This window comes from Eucyclogobius newberryi, unplaced genomic scaffold, assembly GCF_026437365.1.
Source record: "Eucyclogobius newberryi isolate DKJ021-1_F unplaced genomic scaffold, fEucNew1.0.hap1 SCAF_7, whole genome shotgun sequence".
In the NCBI taxonomy this organism is placed as follows: domain Eukaryota; kingdom Metazoa; phylum Chordata; class Actinopteri; order Gobiiformes; family Gobiidae; genus Eucyclogobius; species Eucyclogobius newberryi.
In genome coordinates this window covers 30,925,696-30,945,442 of record NW_027316389.1, presented here as the reverse complement: position 1 = coordinate 30,945,442, position 19,747 = coordinate 30,925,696, and the positions used below count along the sequence as shown (strand labels likewise).

Genomic DNA, 19,747 nt, shown 5'->3' with positions numbered 1-19,747 from the left:
GCACGGGAGAGAGTGCACAAGCTGAGTGAAACGCTGCAATGAACCCAACAGGTTATGGGCCCAGGCAAACCCCAGGTACAGCAATGCACGGACGCGGACTGCCGCCGAGGTTCGACGGAGACGAAGCCCGCCATCACATCTGGGAGGCAAGATTTTTAGCGTACTTGAAAACAATTGGCCTAAAAGACGCTATCCTCGGAGGTCAGGAAGCTGCAGCGGCTAACCCACAAGAGGCGGTGGAGGCCGGTAGGAAAAATGAACTAGCATATGCAGAAATGTGTGGATGTTTGGATGATAAGACACTTTTGCTAATCCTATATGAGGCGCCAGACGATGGAAAGAAAAGTTTGGAAATACTGAGGCGCCATTTTGAGTCTGAAGAAAAGCCGCGGATGGTGGGGCTTTACACGGAGCTAACCAATGTGCTAATGGCTAGTGGGGAAGAGCTAGCGGACTATCTAGCACGTGTTGAGAAGATAGTGGCCGCACTAAACAGAGCTAAAGAGACCCTCAGTGATGCACTCTTGGTATCTATGGTGTTAAAAGGAGTCACAGACGAATACAATCCATTTTCTGTGCATGTCACTCAGACAAGAGAAGTTTTAACCTTCAACGAGTTCAAAGCCAGGCTGAGGAGCTTCGAGTGCTCGCTATGCTACCGCAGCAGACCACGGGCCGACGAGGTAATGACCGCAAACTACAGAGCTGTCAAACCAAAGTTTAAAGACTACAAGGAGAAGAAATACTTCAAAGGGGAATGCTTTATTTGTGATAAAGTTGGGCACAAAGCAAGAGACTGTAGATACAAAGAGAAGAAAGCACAACGTGATTTCAGGGCTCCTGCTACACCAAACAACAGCAAGGTGGCCGCCATAAAAGACACTGGGCAGTACAGTTCTCACGCTAGAGACAACCAGGGAACAGAGGAGGAAACCTTCTTACTCAAGGCGACGGAATGGCAACCTCACAACCTCACCAACGAAGGAGCTTTCACCAGATTCGACGAGACGTTCTGGCCAAAGAACCACGTCATGCAGCTGGCAGATGGATCGCGGATCACTGGCAGCGTGCTGAAGAAAGGCGACGCCCAGATCAAACTTGCTGACAGCAGAGGCCGAGTGGTCAGTGTCAAGCTTACCAACGCCCTTTTGATCCCTGGATACCCACAGAACAGCCTTTCTGTGGAGGCAGCAGCTTCAAAAGGAGCTAAGTTCAACTTTGAGTTGAACAATAACAAAATGATCCTCCCTGATGGTACCACATGTGACATGAAGGTAAAAGACAGACTATACTATTTGGACGTTGTGGAAGAGAGCTGTAATGATTCTTGTAATGCATGTTTTGATCTGAAAACTTGGCATGAGATAATGGGTCATTGCAACTATGGTGACATAGTAAAACTTGAAACGGTTGTAGATGGCATGAAAATCAAAGATGGAAAGTGCAAACCAAATCAGTGTAAAACATGTCTTCAGGGAAAATTCATCCAGAGCAGAAACAGAGAGGCAGATGTAAGAGCCAAAGCCCCTTTAGAGCTCATACATACAGACCTTGGTGGGCCTATTAGCCCAGAGTCACCTGAAGGGTACAAATATGCGATCACTTTCACTGATGATTTTTCTGGTGCAATCTATGTGTATTTCCTTAAAAACAAAAACAAGGCAGTAGAAGCTACAAAACAGTTCTTGGCCGACACAGCACCTTACGGTAAAGTGAAACGCCTGAGATCCGACAATGGGACAGAGTTTGTTGCTGAGGAGTATCAGTCACTACTGTTGGACAATACTATTAAGCATGAGAGGTCAGCACCCTACTCTCCCCATCAGAATAGGACTGCAGAGCGGAACTGGCGTACACTGTTTGAAATGGTGCGCTGCATGTTGATAGAGTCAGGACTACCAAAAGAGCTATGGCCCTATGCGGCTAGAACTGCAGCCATCATAAGAAACAGGTGTTACTGTAAGAGAACAGGAGAGACACCTTATTACCTTTTCACTGGCAAAAGACCAGATTTGTCAAAAATGAAAAAGTTTGGTTCAGATTGTGTGGTGTATGAACAAAACAGGAAAAAGCTAGATCCAAAAGGCAAAAAGGGAATTTTTGTGAGTTTTGACCGTCATTCACCAGCTTATCTGATTTATTTTCCAGAGACGAACAAAGTTCAAAAACACAGATTGGTCCACTTCATAACAAAAGAAGTGACTGAGAGGCAGACACAGACTGACATGGACCAAGCAGAGGACCACTACGTTGAGTGGGTAACGGCACCAACTGAAATGACTCTACCACAGACTGACTGGGAAGAAACAAACAACGAGCAGGTTTCTAACCCAGACAGTGACGCAAAGACTGATACACAGACGCCACTTACAGGTAGAATTAGAAAGAAACCAAAGTATTTGGATGACTATGAATGTACAGTGCAGAGCAGTGAGTTAACTATCGACTACTGTTACAGAGCTACAGTTGGGCTGCCACAAACCTTTAAAGAGGCTCTGGCATCACCAATGGCTGACAACTGGAAAAAGGCAATGAGAGATGAAATGGAGACATTTAAAGAAAATGACACCTTCTCACTTGTACCGTTACCAGTGGGTAGACAGAGAGTGGGGGGAAGGTGGGTTTATGCGCTCAAAGAAGATGACCGGGGAAATGAAACATACAAGGCCAGGTATGTGGCAAAAGGATACAGTCAGGTGGAGGGACTGGACTATTCTGAGACATTCTCACCGACTGCTAATTTGACTTCCTTACGTGTGCTGATGCAGCTGGCAGCACAGCATGATTTGAAACTACATCAAATGGACGTTAAAGCAGCTTACTTGCATGCACCTATTGACTGCGAAATATACATGGAACAACCAGAAGGTTTTCAGGCTAAACCAAAAAATGGTGCACAACTGGTGTGTAAATTGCATAAATCAATCTATGGGCTTAAACAGTCGGGCAGAAATTGGAACATTATGCTTCACAATTTCTTGCTTGAGAAGAACTTTGTGCAAAGTCAGGCAGACCACTGTATTTACACAAAACTGTCTGAAAATGAAAATGTAATTTTGTTAGTATGGGTTGATGATATTGTTGTGGCTGCAACCAATGAAAAGTGTTTAAAGGAGGTCAAAGAGGAACTGAAAAGTACATTTAAAATGAAAGACCTCGGACAACTTACTCATTTCTTAGGGATTGATTTCACACAAAAAGAGGGTTCTATCACAATGAACCAGACCAGATACATTGCCAAAATTTTGGAAAGATTTGGAATGTCTGATTGCAAATCCAGAGCAACTCCTAGTGAAATAAAGTGTGATTTGACTCCAGACGGGGATCAAACTGATCAAAGAAAATACAGGGGTATGTTGGGCAGCCTCATCTATATCATGACTTGTACTAGGCCTGATGTGAGTTGGATAGTGAGCAGATTGTCACAATATCTGTCAGATCCCAGAGAGAAACACATGACAGCTTTAAAGCATGTGTACAGGTACCTACAAGGGACAAAGGACTATAAGTTGTGTTACCACAAATGTGACACTAAACTTCAACTAATGGGATATTCTGATGCAGACTGGGCCAACGACCCAGAGGACAGAAAGAGCATTACAGGCTACTGCTACAGTCTAAGCCAGAACGGTGCGATTGTTTCGTGGAAAACAAAGAAACAGCAAACTGTTGCACTGTCAACGTGTGAAGCAGAATATGTGGCGCTAGCCGCTACTATTCAAGAAGCACTTTACCTCACACAACTTTTGAGGGACATGGACCCTAACTTTGAACCAACAACAAAGGTCTTTGAGGACAACCAAGGGACTATACGTCTTGCGAAGAACCCTGTAAACCGCCAGCGGAGCAAACATGTAGACATTAAATACCACTTTATCAGGTCTAATGTGTTGCAGGGTAAAATACTCCTTGTGTACTGTCCTACTGAGAACATGGTCGCAGATGTGTTCACAAAATCTGCCACAAGGGTCAAAATTGAAAAGTTTTGTGATTATATGTTTGGTAACTAATGCTTATTGAAATGTGAGTGGCACCATCGAGTGGGGGTGTTAGAGAGCGATGTGTTCCACTACATGTAAGCACTATATTGTTCGGCGTAGGGATACGCTCTGTTCAATTAATAAAGGCGGAACCTCCTGTTCACTTCACTCACGGGACCGGAGCAGTGAACAGTGCGGCTACCGATAAAAACGACACACGAGTCTCCTGTCCTGCATTATATACCTGGTGTACCAAGACTGAGTATTCTGCAAAGATGTCACAGTCAGATGGCACGGGAGAGAGTGCACAAGCTGAGTGAAACGCTGCAATGAACCCAACATGCCCACCAATAAATAAAACTAAATAAATATACATTATAACATAATATTGACAAAAATACCTGCCATTTGATGGCAGTCCATTCAAGTACAATACAAAACAGCGTGTACACATGGGAGAATAATACACTAATAATACTTTTAGTTAGTGCTTTATAATAGTAACAATGCCACATGAACTTAATATAAATATATTTCAAAACACGAAATCAAAGTAAAAAAGTGATAACGCTAGCTTAGCGTTACTGAGACCATTAGTTCAGAAAGTTGAAGTAACTGAACAAAAGTCTTAAAAGTGTTAAAAATAACGTGTTACATACCTGTACGACAGCAGTGGTTGGTTGTTAGTTGTTCGTTATTATTTCATTGAGGCTTTCCCCGTTTGCTATTTTCATCTCCCTCTGCCTCAATCTTTAATCTTTAATCTGCCAATACAAAGACAAATGTCGTCTCTTTGGTCTGAGAAAATCACAGCGACCGTCTATTGCGCAGGCTCATAAAACATCCCCAGTGCAGGTAACACACGTGACTCACAGGCTATTTAACATTTGCTTTGCTCTATTACTAAGTTTGCTCAACACTCCAATAGTGAATAGCTCTCTATAATGGTAAATAAAAAACAAAAATATATAACCCCAAAATAAAACATTTGGCAGACTGGCAAAGTTCTAAACACTTCAAAACAACTCCAAAATAAAACATTTGGTATATTTGCAATGTTCACATTACTCTCCAAACAAATATCCCTTAAAACTCTCAAACTTAGCTTTTGTCAAATGCTTGGTAAGGACATCAGCTACCATGTTTGCAGTAGGACAATATTTTATAGATATTTTAACTTCTGTGTGTGCAGACCGTACAAAATGGTACTTTATGTCTATATGTTTGCTTCTCTGTCTGTATACTGGGTTTGATAAAGCTATCGCCCCCTGGTTGTCCTCAAGATTAAAGGTCCCATAACATGCAAAATCGACTTTTCAGAGCTTTTAACCTTCTTACATTGCTATTTGTGCTTCATATATGTACCCAGAGTGTTTTTTTGATTGATTCCCACAGTGTTTAGCTATATTACAGACTATCTCCTTTCCTCGAATCTCCAAACTGACGGGCGGTGGGGCAAGACCGCGTCATAAGGGCAGGCACGAGTCACCATCCCCCCTCTCCACCCCCTCCCCCCTCGCCTCCCGCCCCCTTCCCCCCGGCTCCACGCTGCTGTCTCCCCACAAGCCCATTCCGGAGTTTTTCTGCTTCGATTTACGACGAAACACGGCTCAAAGAGGCCCAAAACTTCATTAATGATATCGCACTCTTTACTATTATCACAATGGTGAAGGTTGATGTGGCAGTTGATGCAGCAACCGGGAAAATAAACGGAGAGAAGTTCTATCCGATACCGAAAAAACAGGAAATAAGAGCGCGATGGACATAAGACATAAGACATATATATATATATAGATCTATATATATATATATATATATATATATATATATATATATATATATATATAGATATAGATATAGATATAGATATAGATATATAGATCTATAGATATATCTGTTCTGCGCACGCTGTAGAATCAACACCAGTTTTTATTCAGTCTCAAAGTAGACTCTTTCTCACTCACTCCGCGCTGCTCCGCGGAGCTTACAGCACACAGCTGTGGGGCACACTCTACGTCACGGGTGGGCGGGGCACACACGCGCTCTGAGACTACGTCACGGGTTGGGCGGGGGAGCCAGATCGCTCTTCACAAGGGTGGGGGCGAATATCAAACCAAGCCGTTTGCATTTCCGGGTTGGTGAGGGGGTCCAAGGTCTGGGTGATATTTCTTAACTATTATGTTAAGGGTGTTGCAAAACCCTTATTATTATCAATTATACACTTAGGATAGACTACGAAACGTGGAAAAAAAGGCATGATATGGCACCTTTAAAGGTTGGGACATACTGGGCTGAATAAAACTAATGTTACAGGGCAAACACCCAACAGGATTGTGTGAGTGTGGAGCAGAGACTTGGAACATGACATCTTGCGCTGCAGTAGGTACGATGTAAAGAGGGAGGTTTTTAAGCGGGATTTTGTCAGGAGCAGAGAGGAAGTGTTTACTGAAGGGGGGTGTAAGGCCTTATCAAAGGTCTTAAGGGAGACAGAACTGATAAAGCGGATTTGAAGAAGATGGGAATGTACTAAACTAGATACTGTGGCCCACACTCCGGCACAGTAGGTGGCAGAAATACACCCAAACGTTGGTTGCCACCTCCCAAAAAAAAAACACAAGAAGAAGAAGTAAGCGCAGGATAAGGCGGGGCGAGTGCACAGGCGCCGGGAGATTCGAGCCAAAGTAAAATAATGCAGTCTTTCAGCAGGATAAACTCATAATTATACCAGGACACTGTCTGTTATTTATTTTAACAGTGGTACGACTATGGGATTGTTGAGAAATCCCTTTCAGAACCTCATCTGCAGCGGCTAAACCTCCATCTTCTCCAAGGTAAGTTGACCCGCGATGTTAGCTTGTCGCTAAGCTATCTTTGCAACTGTCTGCCCTCGGCCCGCCCTTTGTGATTTACTGTACTACAGGAGAAGAAGGTAAAGACATGCTTTGCCTTGGACTAAGAATCTCATAGGTGTCATCTGTGTTCGCTATGATTTTTCAATTAAGGCTAGCTACCGTTAGCTAGCTTAGATTTGAACAACAAATACTGAATTTTCTCGATATCTATTCTTTCTATTCATCTGAACTATTGAGTGGCTGTGTATTGATCTATGCGTATTTGCTGGCAGCATTAGATAAGTTATTATTTTGAACTGAGGATACTTTTGATTAACATTTATAAAACGCTTCCTTATGTTTGCCCATGTGGTGTTGCCATACTCTATTTGGAAGCCCATACTACGGATGCGCAGATAGAGATTGAGTCAAATCGGGTAGCAACTACATTTACAGCGTCGATACAAATCTGGCAGATGAGTGATTTTTGCACTGGAAAGACAATATATCCTCACTATAGGTCAGCTTAATGAACTTGCCTAAAATGCAAGTGTAATGCTTGGTGCAAAACAAGTGTACATGTTGTCAGTTGATATTTGACTTCATGAGCTTTGTTTTGCTTACAAGGCCCCACAATCCTCGGTCTGGAGTTGGTGTTGGTCATCTTTGTGCGTTCTCAGATAGTACACAGTATTCACTCCTTTTATTTGTATGATCATCTGGTATTGTGGCGGATCAAGCTTCCAGTTATTCGCCTATTGGAAAGTAGACTGTGGTAGACAGACATTTTTTTTTTCTCTCTCTTTGTTGGAATAATGTATGCATAGATTTTACCAAATGTTAAACTGTATCAACAAATGTACATTTGCAGATGGAGGCGATGGAGGTGGACACTCCGGGGGTTCAGACCAGAGCTGGAGCTCAGACTGGGGCCCAGAATGAGCCCATTGCGGTGTCAGACTCTGGGAGCAGCACAGAGGTGGATGAAGAGGAAGGGGACGTTTTGAGGCGACGGGTCCCTCCACGACTCCCTGCCACCTGGGCCTTCAGCCAGAGAGCAGCGGGTCGTGCTGGGCCGCAGATACGCAGGAGAGTAAGGTGGGCACTGTGATTATGAGTTGTTTTTTTTAAAATATAATTGCGATCCAATTTACTTCATACAGCGGAGTGTAAGGGCCAACCAAAATAAATGCGCCGCACTACGAGAATAATAACATGAATTAATGAGAAAAAAGATGTTATTAATGAGAAAAAAGTCGTAAATTAACTAGAATAAACTCGTAATTTAATGAGAATAAACTCAGATTTTAAGAAGAATAAAGTCGGGGGCCGGTATCAATGTTCCGATTCAAAGTGACGTGAGCAGTTCACTTTAAGCACCACAGCCAGGATGCAAAAGAACTGGCTTGGATGAGTTGACAGTTTAGAACTACATAAAAGCAACAGATGTTAAAGTGTTTCCTCGCCTTTAAAACAATGTCTTACGTGTGTGTTGATTACAAGACAAGACACTGCAGTTTAGCAGCACCTTTCCTGTTACGTATCACTCACAAACTGTTGGATAAAGGCTTTACTTTCTCCATGGCGTATCCGTAGTGCACCATGCGCTCAAACACCAGCCGTGCTCCGTGCCACAGCCGCCGACAGGAGGAGCAGCCTCAGTGTTATATTTGAGTGTCTGCGTAATGACGTAATGACATAATTCAACTTAGAATATAAAACAACACAGAAACGTCAGACTTTGTTTGGCTTGCAAGGGAGAGAAAGGCTAGCCGAGTCAAGCTGTTGACTTCCCAACTTCTCTCAGCGTTTCTCCCTCTTACGAGTCTTCTATTTCACATTTCACACATAATAGGCGGGTCACTTTTCTCATTGGTCAACTCAACATCAAGCATTTTATTTTTACAACTGTCTCTGGTATTTTCTTTCGAGATAAGAGCTTGGGGAGACTATTTGAATCGCAAACTACGCAATCATCAACGGTGAATTACTGCGCTTCGTTTGATATTCCACAAAACGCAGCAGAAAACATACACGGGTGGGAAGGGTGTTGTGCGGTAAGCCATCGAAAGCCATCATCGCCGCTAGCGCAGCTTTAATGTAATTTGTTGTCAATTAAATCTGACTTTTTATCTTAAGTAGTACCACCAGTACTACTTACACGCATGTAGTCCCGCCAGTACTACTTACACACATGTTGTACTTTTACGCAAGAACGCAGACACTCGCAATGGCTTCAGCCATTGCATATTATCTAGTCACACATGTTCTGCTCCTCCAAGTTGATTCTCTACGTGGGCAGTTTGCGCACAATCACTATTCTTGCATTGTGTGCACTTAAGTTTTATGCACCGATTCTAACCTTTTGTCATCCCTTGGACAAACCCAATAAAACACACAGAACACAAAACAGCTGTTTGCAGTCTGCGCTTCTCAGCTCCTCCTGACGCCTGGATCGTGTTTGGCACAGCCAAAAAGCAATATGTTTAATTCACACGCCATCATCCAAACATCATGGCGTGAGCGCAGCTCCAACACACGCAGCACCCAACACCGGAGTACGTAATTTTAAAGGTCCAGGACCTGACATGGGGGCACTGCACCGGGATTCTCGTAGTGCCCGACATTTTTTTTGGTTGGCCCTTATACTCCGTAATCGCATCTAAGATTATTAACATTCAAGATAATATTGGCCTCTTATTACAAGAATAGGACATTTCAGAATATGTACAGTTTTAAACTGCATAGTTTTGGGCAAGCTTTTTTTTACATAATTAGACCTCATTGGAGATGGGATATGTTGTTGTTTGAAGAGGACGTCATAGTCCCTAAATACAATTTCCATTCAGTTGTGATTGATTGCAAAAAACATTTGCCTTCTTTGACACTTTATTTTTAGTCATTACCTTTTGCCCTGTGTTCTCTGCAGACAGGGCCTGAGAGTGCACTACCCCAGTCAAACGGCTGCTCCCTCCAGAGATTTCCCCGACTTCCTGCTTCGAGCTCCGGCTGCGAGTGCTGCAGACCCAGAGTCCAGCAGCACCACAGAAATCAGTGAATCAGATGAAGAGGAGACCACCAACCAAGCCCCTCTTGCAGCCCCCGAGACTGACCAACCTGCCCCTCCTGCCAGCCCCCACATCAGCAGGACAGTCTCACAGCCGGAACCACAGGAAGCCAGTGAGTGGTGCTTGTTTTCAGGTTCTGTAATGCAGCCGATGTCCCTCTCAGAAGGGGGAATTGGCTTGTATTAATTATATATTGCATTTGCCAAAAGAGCAAGAAAATACATGGTTTCTTACCCCTCCATATTTACTCAGCCACATGAAGTCAGCATTAGGAAACAATAAGTTAATTTTGGACTTTTGTATACTGCATGAATAGACAATTCATTGTTTTGTTTAAATTTACAAATTAATTAATTTGAAGTGTAATTGAATAGTGGTACCAGGCAGCTCACTCTTGGGGCCTACAGTGTTTGTTAATTATTAATTGTAAATATTTTTAAGGCACCAGTTCAGCTCCAAGTACAGAAAGGACAGATGCTCCAAGTCAAAGTGCCCAGGTAACATACCCAGATATTTCACAATACTACATTCACACAACTCTGTGTTCAAACTTGGGAGAGAAAAAAAATATTTTTTTTTTGCAACATTCCTCTGCTTGAGAATATTAATTCATATGAATCTAATGCTTGTGCAGGCAGTCCAGGCGGCCTCTGACCCGTCCCCGTCCCCACACACAGAGGAGGGAGAGGGAGACACATGCACTATCTGTTTTGAGCCCTGGACCACAGCCGGCGAGCACAGACCCTCTGCCCTACGTTGTGGGCACCTCTTTGGCTTCACCTGTATCCAGAGATGGATCAAATCAGCTGGTACATCTGCTAAATGTCCACAGGTTAGTGAAAAGCAATAAGTCCAAGACTGAGCCAGACAATGTGCTGCTGTTGCATTTTGCACTTATGCCCTCTGGGTGGCGATATGTCACCACACAACTAAAGACCAACCACTATGCAAATGATTTCATTCCTTCTGCTATCAGGCTTATTGTACTGAAAAGTGAATGCTGCACTTTTGTTTCGTGATGCACACTAATGTGTTTAATGTTTTGTGTTTTATGTTTGGCTGTATGTATGCAGTTAAACAAGAAATAATGTAATGTTATTGTAATATTGACATGGCCAGAGAGCTAGACCCTGAATTGCCCTTTTTGGATAAATCTGCCATATCGTCTTGTCAGTGTCTCTGAAGCTAAACAAGGTTGGTTAGTACTCAGATGGGAGACCACTGGGAATGCCATGTGACAGCAGCGAGGGGGGTTGTACTGCGCACTGTTGTTGTTTCCCTAGGCCAGACACTTGACTCACATTGTCTCCAGTGTTCATGTGCTTGTGAGAGTGAATGGATGGAAATGAGTTTATGGCTTCTATAGTAGGGCATGTTTATCATGTATGTTTCTAGAGGCCCCCACTAAATTAAACACTGATTCATTTCTGTTTTCTTTACAGTGCAACAAAAAAGCAAAGCGCTCAGATATTGTGAAGCTGTACGTCACAAAGCTGAGAGCACTCGACAACTCTGAGCAAGAGACTTTAAAGAGGTGTGTGACGTTTTTAGGCAACTATTGAGAAATGTACCAGGTTCTAAGTTAGTGTCCAAACTCTCTGGTCACTTCGGCTCAATAATTTGGACTGTTATGTATAAATGTGTTGAATTACAAGATATTCTGCCTAAATACTTTGATTTGTTGGTGCTCAAAAAACATTGACATGGACCTTAGTCTTTGCTCAGTTATATCGCAGCCAACAAGAGGAAATTACCATTCTTGTATATTTAAAATCGTAATTAATATCACAGTAATAATGGCACTAAAGGCTTGTAAGTGCTGGTTCCCTGCAATATTGATATAATATTGTACCAACATGGGAATAATATAGAGAACGTAAGATCCCTGTTTTTACATAGGAGAATGTGGCTAATAAAGTGAACATTCATTATCCTCGTTCATAACATGTCATGATGTGTGTCTTTCCAGAGCATTGGAACATGAACAGTCTCTGCGAAGAAAAGCTGAACTGGAGTCGGCTCAAGACAAACTCAGACTTCAGGTGGTCACCAACCAGTTTGGACAGATTCGGAAGGAACTACAGGTAAACAAAATAAAGTTGCTATTTTTGAGTTAAACCTATCTTAACAGACATTATTGCCCCTGCGTTACACAGAAAATCAAACAGATTGTGTTAAAATACTACAGGCAGAGCTAGTGTTGGAATGAGCTAATGCAAGGAGCAGGCACATTCTTGAACAGTGCTACGAGTTCAATTTAATTCTGACAATTTGCTGAATGTCCCTCCCTCCATCCCATTTCATGCTGTCCTGTCTAATAAATAATAAAGCCTGCTGGCCAAAACTATCCTTAAGACTTTGGGACCACTTTACTCTTCTGTTTCTTTATGCATTTGATGAAATGAAATCCCATACTCAATGTCTGCTCTTACGGTCGTTGAACAGCAGGGGAAAGAGCAGCTCTTCTACAATGATACAGATGATTTGTTCGCTCATCTCTGTCCCTGAAATACCTTTCATATTATCCTGTATAATAGAGTACAGTTGTTTCTCATATCTGTATTCTTTCTTCTGCAGGAGTTGAGGTCTTTAATGTCCCAAACAGGTCGAAGCTCAGTTCCCTCTGCCTCCTCCTCTTCCTCGTCGCTTCTCTCTGGTTCCTCACAGAGAGCGGATGGATCCAGATCGGGCCAGTACGGTTTCTCCAAAGCTGTGTTAATGTCCCAAACAGGAGGCTGTCGGGTTTTGGCCTATTGTGAACCTCTGAGCTGCCTCCTGGCCTCTCAGCCCTCTCCCCACGCCACACTGGTCCCAGGCAAGTCTGTCGTCATGTTCAGCTCCAATTGTTTGATCTAATATTTAGTCGCTGATTGTGACTAATCAACTATGAAAATAATCCTATTTGTATTTAATTGTAATCGTTATCTGGATTATAAAGACGCTAAAACACTTGAAAAGACCTTTTTATAACAAAGAAAGGGACATTTTTTATCAAAATGTCTGATTTGATTCTGATTTTTAACTAGTCAACTAATGGAAAGAAATAATAGCTGACTAATCGACTATTAAAATAATTGTTGGTGATAAAGCGTCTTCATTCTAAACTTGTATCCGGTTGACAGAATTTTGTAGTAGCAAAATTTGTCGAGCCATATCCTTGTATAAGAACTTCATTTCAATACTAAATATCGTACAGACACTACAATGATGATACAATCACTACTACAAATATATTATAGAATGTTATTTTCAACATTAAATAATGGCAGTTTCTTTAAGTTCTGATAACAAATGGATATAAATGGAAAATATTTTGATAGTTCTAGAAGAACAAACCTCAGTCTTGGCTGTGGTCACAGACGACTCATTCTGAACCACATTCTGAACCTCATTCAGAACAACACTTTGATAAACCACTGTAAACCTGACCGGATTTCTCTCTGTTGCAGGTTGTGGTGTGAAAAAGATGAGTGTTGTGAACATGAAGGCGTGTCAGTACGTCCCTATCCACAGCAAACAGATCCGAGGCCTCTCTTTCAACCGACAGAACGACAGTCTGCTGCTGTCGGCCGCTCTGGACAACACCATCAAACTCACCAGGTAATGGATTCCACTTGTCTGTACAAGGGGAGTTTTGTTTTTTCCAATTACATTTCTGACCCTTATTATTTTTATATGCATTTGTATATAATGATTGAACAAATGTCAAGTTAATCAATGATCGAGATTATTCAGGTTACATTATGATTGTGAGAAACTAAGAAATGTGACATAAACACATTAACTTTCATATGTGTTGCTGTTGATTGAGTAAACATCAATCTGGAAGTGATTGGGACATTCAAATACTTGTTGATTGGTTGCACGTTTATGAAAAACTACTGGTAAATCATTTCTACTATAAAAGGCCGAGGTACGCCTGTCGGCACCACCATGTTTGTGTTGGCCCTTCACATTTGGCTCCGGCCAGACCACAATGGTGCCCTGTGATTGGTCCAGTCCTGCACCAATGAGGTTTCGGCCCATTTCGCTATGAAACGCAACAGTGGAAGCTGAACAAGATGGATTCTGAAGATTTTGTGAACTCACAAAAATCATCAGAATCTTGTTGCCATTGCCAAGGTTACTTCACTATGTTGTTCAGATAATTTGATTTCATGAAGCTGGTCACATACTAGATGAATGGTGAGCTGCTGAAAGGATGTCACTGTTTGATTATTCACGATTACTGAGACCATCAACCAAAGTGTTGATGTTTATTCGTACATAATCACAACACTAAATGTCTTGTGACATCTCTACTACACTGAGTGTGTTTTGGTGCCACAGCCTGCTGACCAACACGGTGGTGCAGACCTACAACGCGGGCCGGCCAGTGTGGAGCTGCTGCTGGTGCCTGGACAACAGTAACTATGTGTACGCCGGCCTCATCAACGGCTCTGTGCTCGTCTATGACACCAGAGACACCAGCACCCACATCCAGGAGCTGCAGCCGCTGCGCTCCAGGTACCAAGTCAAATTTCACCCACATAAGGTCTAAAATATGAAATACAAGTTAAAATATATGTCTCTCATTGGGATGTCGAGATTGAACAGAAATCGGGTCACAATATAAAACTAAACCGTAGCAACATTTTAAGAAGCATAATCAATACTTTTCAATCTAATATATACTCTAATAAAAGCTAGTCAAACGGTAGAGGAATATTAATTGTTTAATGCATTAAGAATTTCCCTATATTTGTTACAGTGTCAATAATTGAAAGAAATCATGGATTATTTCAATAATTGAGCAAAAAAACAATTTTGAGCATTATACAGATAGCACACAGTAGCATTTTTAAAATCAAAGAAGTTGAAGTACAGACGTTACAGTACAACTGTATATATGGAAACCAGAGATTCGGCTTGTTGTCCGGGGAAACCCACCGATATCTTATATTATATTATATACCATAACTATAACCACAGTGTTTCTCCTGCATTCATTGAATCCTGGCAGCCACAATAATATACCACCTTTTGTCTCACCCTGCCTCTGTGGCCTTTACACGTTTCATATCATCAGTAAAGGATAAGCTCATGTGTCGTATTTAACCCGCTTTATGACACATGTTCGGCCGTAGGTGTGTTGCTGGAGTGGTTTTCTCTCACTGGTCTTGGCACAAAAGCGGAGAGGAGCCAGGAACACATCATGCACACGTGAACTCAGGAGAGACTTGTGTGAGATTGTGGCGAGGCAGAAGAAATAAACAAGATATTAGTGCTAGTGTCACTCTTGTTCTGTGCTTTACCATGTTGTTGTTGTTGTTGGCATCGGAGGACGACTAATGTACCGACTATAGCCACAACTTGTCGACGTTAAAAGGCCAGCATTCACGCCCCCCAGCCCCGCACTCCCAAACCAGGGACATTCAACTATCAGCAATGCCAACCAATCTGCCTCTCATCCTCAGGTGTCCTGTTGCTTCTCTGTGTTACGTGCCCCGGGCCGCCTCCAGCTCGTTCCCCTGTGGCGGGCTGATCGCTGGCTCTCTGGAAGGGGGCTGTTTTTGGGAGCAGGTGAATGAGACGACCTACAGACCCCACATCCTACCGCTGGAGACCTCCGGCTGCACTGACATCCAGGTGGAGCCAGAGAGCCGACACTGTCTGGTCACATACAGGCCAGGTGAGTGCAGAGGTCACGGATTTAAACTGGGAATGACACTGCAGAGGCTGTATTTCCACCAGGGGAGGAAACGTTCAATGATTTTATTTGAGTGTGTTGTCCTCAGTTAAAGATAAATTTGGAAAATGGCTGGACATCTTGGTCTGTCCATCCCAAAATTGCAGCCGTGAGTTGCCGACAGCATCTACCACTACGTTGTGTTCACGTTTGAAGATTTGATGACATAATCTCAGGTGGTGGGCAAAGGTCCATGTAACTCCATGGGAGATTTACAGTTTTGGAAAGAAATATCCAAAATAGAACAGTTATTGCAAGATGAACACATTTAATCCCACACTGTGGAACACACCAGGCAAAACGTAAACCACGTTTCAACTGGTTTGCTTCAGAGTGGATCCAGACAGTTTAAAGTACCAGTCTTTTTTAAGGTGGGCCATGAGAGGTCGAGCTGATCGCATGAGACAACACAGATTCTGGTGAAAACAAGACAAACCAAACATTTAAAGAAGATATATACTGGAAACATAATTTTTTATCAAACGCTGACTTGATTTTTCCAGGGATGATAACTTTATTTGTTGAATCAACAAACTTTGCAAACCCAATACATTTCATAAAGAGACATAAAAATGTGGCGTAGAAGTGCAGAGATGTGAAATAAAATCAATTAAAACATTTATGTGTCAGCTGCTTACGTAGCAGACCTCTGTGAGTCAGGCCCTGAGCATTAAAGGAACTGTTCCAAGGCGTTCTACAGTGAACCAGTCAGGGAGGCCAAGGCCAGTCAAAACGGGGCTATAGCATCTCCATGGAGACGAACAAGTGGACCCACCATCAGAAAAGTTTTATTTTAAATAATGGGAGTGGGACTGTAGCCCACACAAAAGTCTGCTGCCTGCCTGTTCCCTACTTAGAAAATATACAAATAAAGTCGAAATGGAGCCCAACATAATCTGAGATGTACGATTACAATTAATAAGTTTTGTTCCTCAGATGATCAAATCCACCCTGAAAGAAGACCTATAGTGCTTTTGTCTGCTTTATAGTTTTAATCTATGACAACCGTGGATCTTTATGTTATATTTTGGACATTTGAATTCACAATATGGATCTGAAATGTCAAATTAGACTAGTCCGCTTATTTCTAGGCTGAAAACCGCAGCACTGTTTTGTGGCTGCTCCTTTACGGTACAGCGTACTGGTGTTAACTTAAACCTAATTGACCTAAATATCGCAATAGCAGTATTGCAGTATTTTGCTGACGTCATACATATTAATGAGGGTGCATTGTGCCTGGATTTTATTTGATTTCAGTTGATTTCTACCGTCTTCAATCCTGCAAAGACAGTAGAGGGCAGCACTGAGCCTCTGAGCTCCCTTTCTGTCAAAGTATAAATAACCACTATAGTGATTGTACTTAAGAAGTAACAAGTGCATTTTGGAAACGGGATGTGCCTTGTGTTACCATAGCAATACTTTCAATGATTCAATATCAATACAACTGATTCATTCAATACTTTCACTGAGAATCATGCAGTGTCAATACCAGAAAGTGTCTCGTATCTGAGTCTTATTTTAAGACTCATTAAAAAAAAATGTTTTGGGAAATGCCAAAGATGAAGAAAAATATGATGTCATTGTCACCAGTATCAGGATATATTGTGAAATATCGTATTGTGTGACCTGTGAATCATGTTGTCCATTGTAATGGCAGATTAGAGTCACTGCACCCCCTGCCACGTCGCCCTATGGAGGGCTGCAGTCCATTTAATTTGTGCCAAAATTCCTACACGAGATGCTAAATTCTGTGTCACAGTTTAACATAATACATTGCAGAACTCTATAAGTAAAGATAAGATAATCCTTTAATATCCACACATGGGGAAATTTCATTGTTACAACGCAGTAGAACAGGAGGAAAGGACAGATTATAGGAAGTTTAAAAAAAAAACTCTTAACAAAACTCCTCATCTCTTAAAAGGGAATGGAGGGGGGAAATAAAATAGATAAATAAAAAGAAAGAAATAAAAAATAAGATAATAATAAAAGAATAAAAATAAAGTAAAGTAAAAATAGCTAGCATAAGACTAAATAATACTGATGGAAAGAAGAGTGTTTTATTTTGTTTATTTACGTACTATCAGTTGTATGCACATGAATATGGCCTTAATTGCTTGTGAGTACTACAGTAATTGCACATGAATATGACGTATGGCACATGGTTAATTCAGTATTGCACATGTTCAGGGCTAGCAGTGTTTGTTGTAGAGTCTGACAGCAGCAGGAAGGAAAGATCTGCGAAATGTCTCCTTCACACAAAGAGCAGTGGGTGTGACTCGTGGAGAATAAAGATTACTCAGAACATGCATGAATCACACCAAATACAACTTTGAGCAGTTAAGTGAGAATAGAAACCAATTATGAAATGATTTAAAAAGCTCCTAAAAGTTGCTTGTGCACATGAAGTCTCTGTTAGTCATGAATTCACCTTTTGTTGTCGCTGTGGCTTGTTTCCCAGGCCGCGCTAACCCCGCCCTCCGCTGCATCCTCATGGCCCTGAACCGGACGCCTCAGGAGGACTCCAGTGACGCCCCAGTCAGCTCCTGCACCCCGGTCCAGACCTTCTATGCCGGGACGTCCTGTAAACTGCTCACCAAGAACTCGGTCTTCAGGCGTCCAGAGGGGTCAGGGACTCTGGTCTGTGCTGGAGATGAGGCCTCCAACTCCACTATGGTCTGTTATTCTCCTCACTTCATCCATACATCTCCTCTTTGGTCTTCCTCTGGCCTCCTGTGTGTCCTGTCGCAAACCTCTGTCACAAACCTATAGCTCAAACTAGGGCTGGGCAATATGACACAAAATGAATCCTCTTGTTTTTCTTAGTATTTCTCTTTAGACAAAGACAAATGCACATTTTCATGAACATAAACAATACAGGCTTTAGTTTAATGTTGCATAACATTAGAATAAAACATGTGCTTTTACTGCTCAAACTATAAATGTAATTGTGCCTGTAACATCTTCTAATCTAAGCTTTGTTCAGCTCAGAATAAATGACCAGCTCTTGAGCTTGAAGCACATGTCTGGAAGCACAGATAAGATCTTCTCTTTACACCGCCTGATAAGACTGGAGTGATTCAAATGTTCTGTCTGCTGGCTACTTTTCACAGTCCCACCTCCTTGACCTGCTTTATTCACTTACATTATCATTCATCGCATTATCTCACTCGTTCTGTGCAGTAGATTTAGTAGCGTTTTAAAGGCTATGGATTTCTACACTCTTCTGCACGAGAAAGTTAAACTAGAAGAATCAAAAAACATCTTTGAAAGAATAAGAATTTTTCAATATCTTGCACATCCCTTTAGCTGAGTGGTTAGATGTGTCATTACAACAAGAACATTCTAGACTCATTTCACAAAAAGTTTGTGCTCTTTTTATGGACTTGGAGTTGTGCAGAATGTCTTCAAATATTGACTCCCAACAAAGAAGGGGAAATCTCAATAACTGCAGTTGTTTAGCCAAAATAAATTACTTTTCAGATGTATTTAAAAACCTACTCACTCCTGTAGAGTAAAGTATAAATTGCATACCGAAAAAATTTAAAAACATTTTTTTTATTTTTCCCAGTCCCTTGCCATATCTTACTCTTCCCTCCTTTCCTTCAGGTGTGGGACGCTGGCAGCGGCGATTTGCTCCAGAAGCTTCCGGCAGACCTCCCCGTGCTGGACATCAGCCCTTTCTCTGTGAACGGAGAACACTTTTTGGCGTCGCTCACAGAGAAGATGCTTAAGTTGTACAAGTGGGAGTAACTTGGACACATTCCCGGACTCCAAACTGCGGATGGAAGAAAAAATCAGAAACAATGCTGCTAAAGCTTTTAGCTTGAGTTTACACATTTCCAATTCTTCAACCAGGAGCAGAGTTGCAAAAGATGTTACAATCATTGCAAAAAGGTGCATTATGTAACTTTTCTCGTGAAGGATCTGCCACATGCTCGTCTCAGAAAGCACATACAAATAAAGTTAGTCATCAGCTTCTAAAACCAGTGAATAAGAAATATTGCAGGATACAAATATTTCATTTTAGATCTATTTAGTTTTTAACATTTTAATTTCGCTGATTACAAACCAGCCAAGACAACACGCTTTGAAAATACTTTACAAAGACGTTTTGGCTGGAATCATATCCTCATATCC

General features: G+C 41.9%; 1 protein-coding gene across 1 annotated transcript; it reads left to right on the top strand.

The window, feature by feature from the left end:
• Positions 1 to 6,609: 6,609 nt before the first annotated feature.
• On the top strand, positions 6,610 to 19,629 carry rfwd3 (ring finger and WD repeat domain 3). The gene is made up of 13 exons (XM_072434542.1): positions 6,610 to 6,811; positions 7,683 to 7,909; positions 9,741 to 9,991; positions 10,321 to 10,376; positions 10,514 to 10,711; positions 11,322 to 11,413; positions 11,849 to 11,963; positions 12,457 to 12,694; positions 13,329 to 13,479; positions 14,209 to 14,385; positions 15,336 to 15,550; positions 18,069 to 18,283; positions 19,217 to 19,629. The coding sequence occupies exons 2-13, from the start codon at positions 7,683 to 7,685 to the stop codon at positions 19,358 to 19,360; spliced, it is 2,079 nt and encodes a 692-aa protein (XP_072290643.1). The 5' UTR covers positions 6,610 to 6,811; the 3' UTR covers positions 19,361 to 19,629.
• The last annotated feature ends 118 nt before the right edge of the window (positions 19,630 to 19,747 follow it).

Bases quoted from the DNA above. Each gene is read 5' to 3' on its own strand.
- rfwd3 (XM_072434542.1), top strand. From the start codon at position 7,683: ATGGAGGCGATGGAGGTGGACACTCCGGGGGTTCAGACCAGAGCTGGA. The intron at 11,964-12,456 runs GTAAACAAAATA...TTTCTTCTGCAG, and splicing joins AGATTCGGAAGGAACTACAG to GAGTTGAGGTCTTTAATGTC. The intron at 14,386-15,335 runs GTACCAAGTCAA...TCTCATCCTCAG, and splicing joins CTGCAGCCGCTGCGCTCCAG to GTGTCCTGTTGCTTCTCTGT.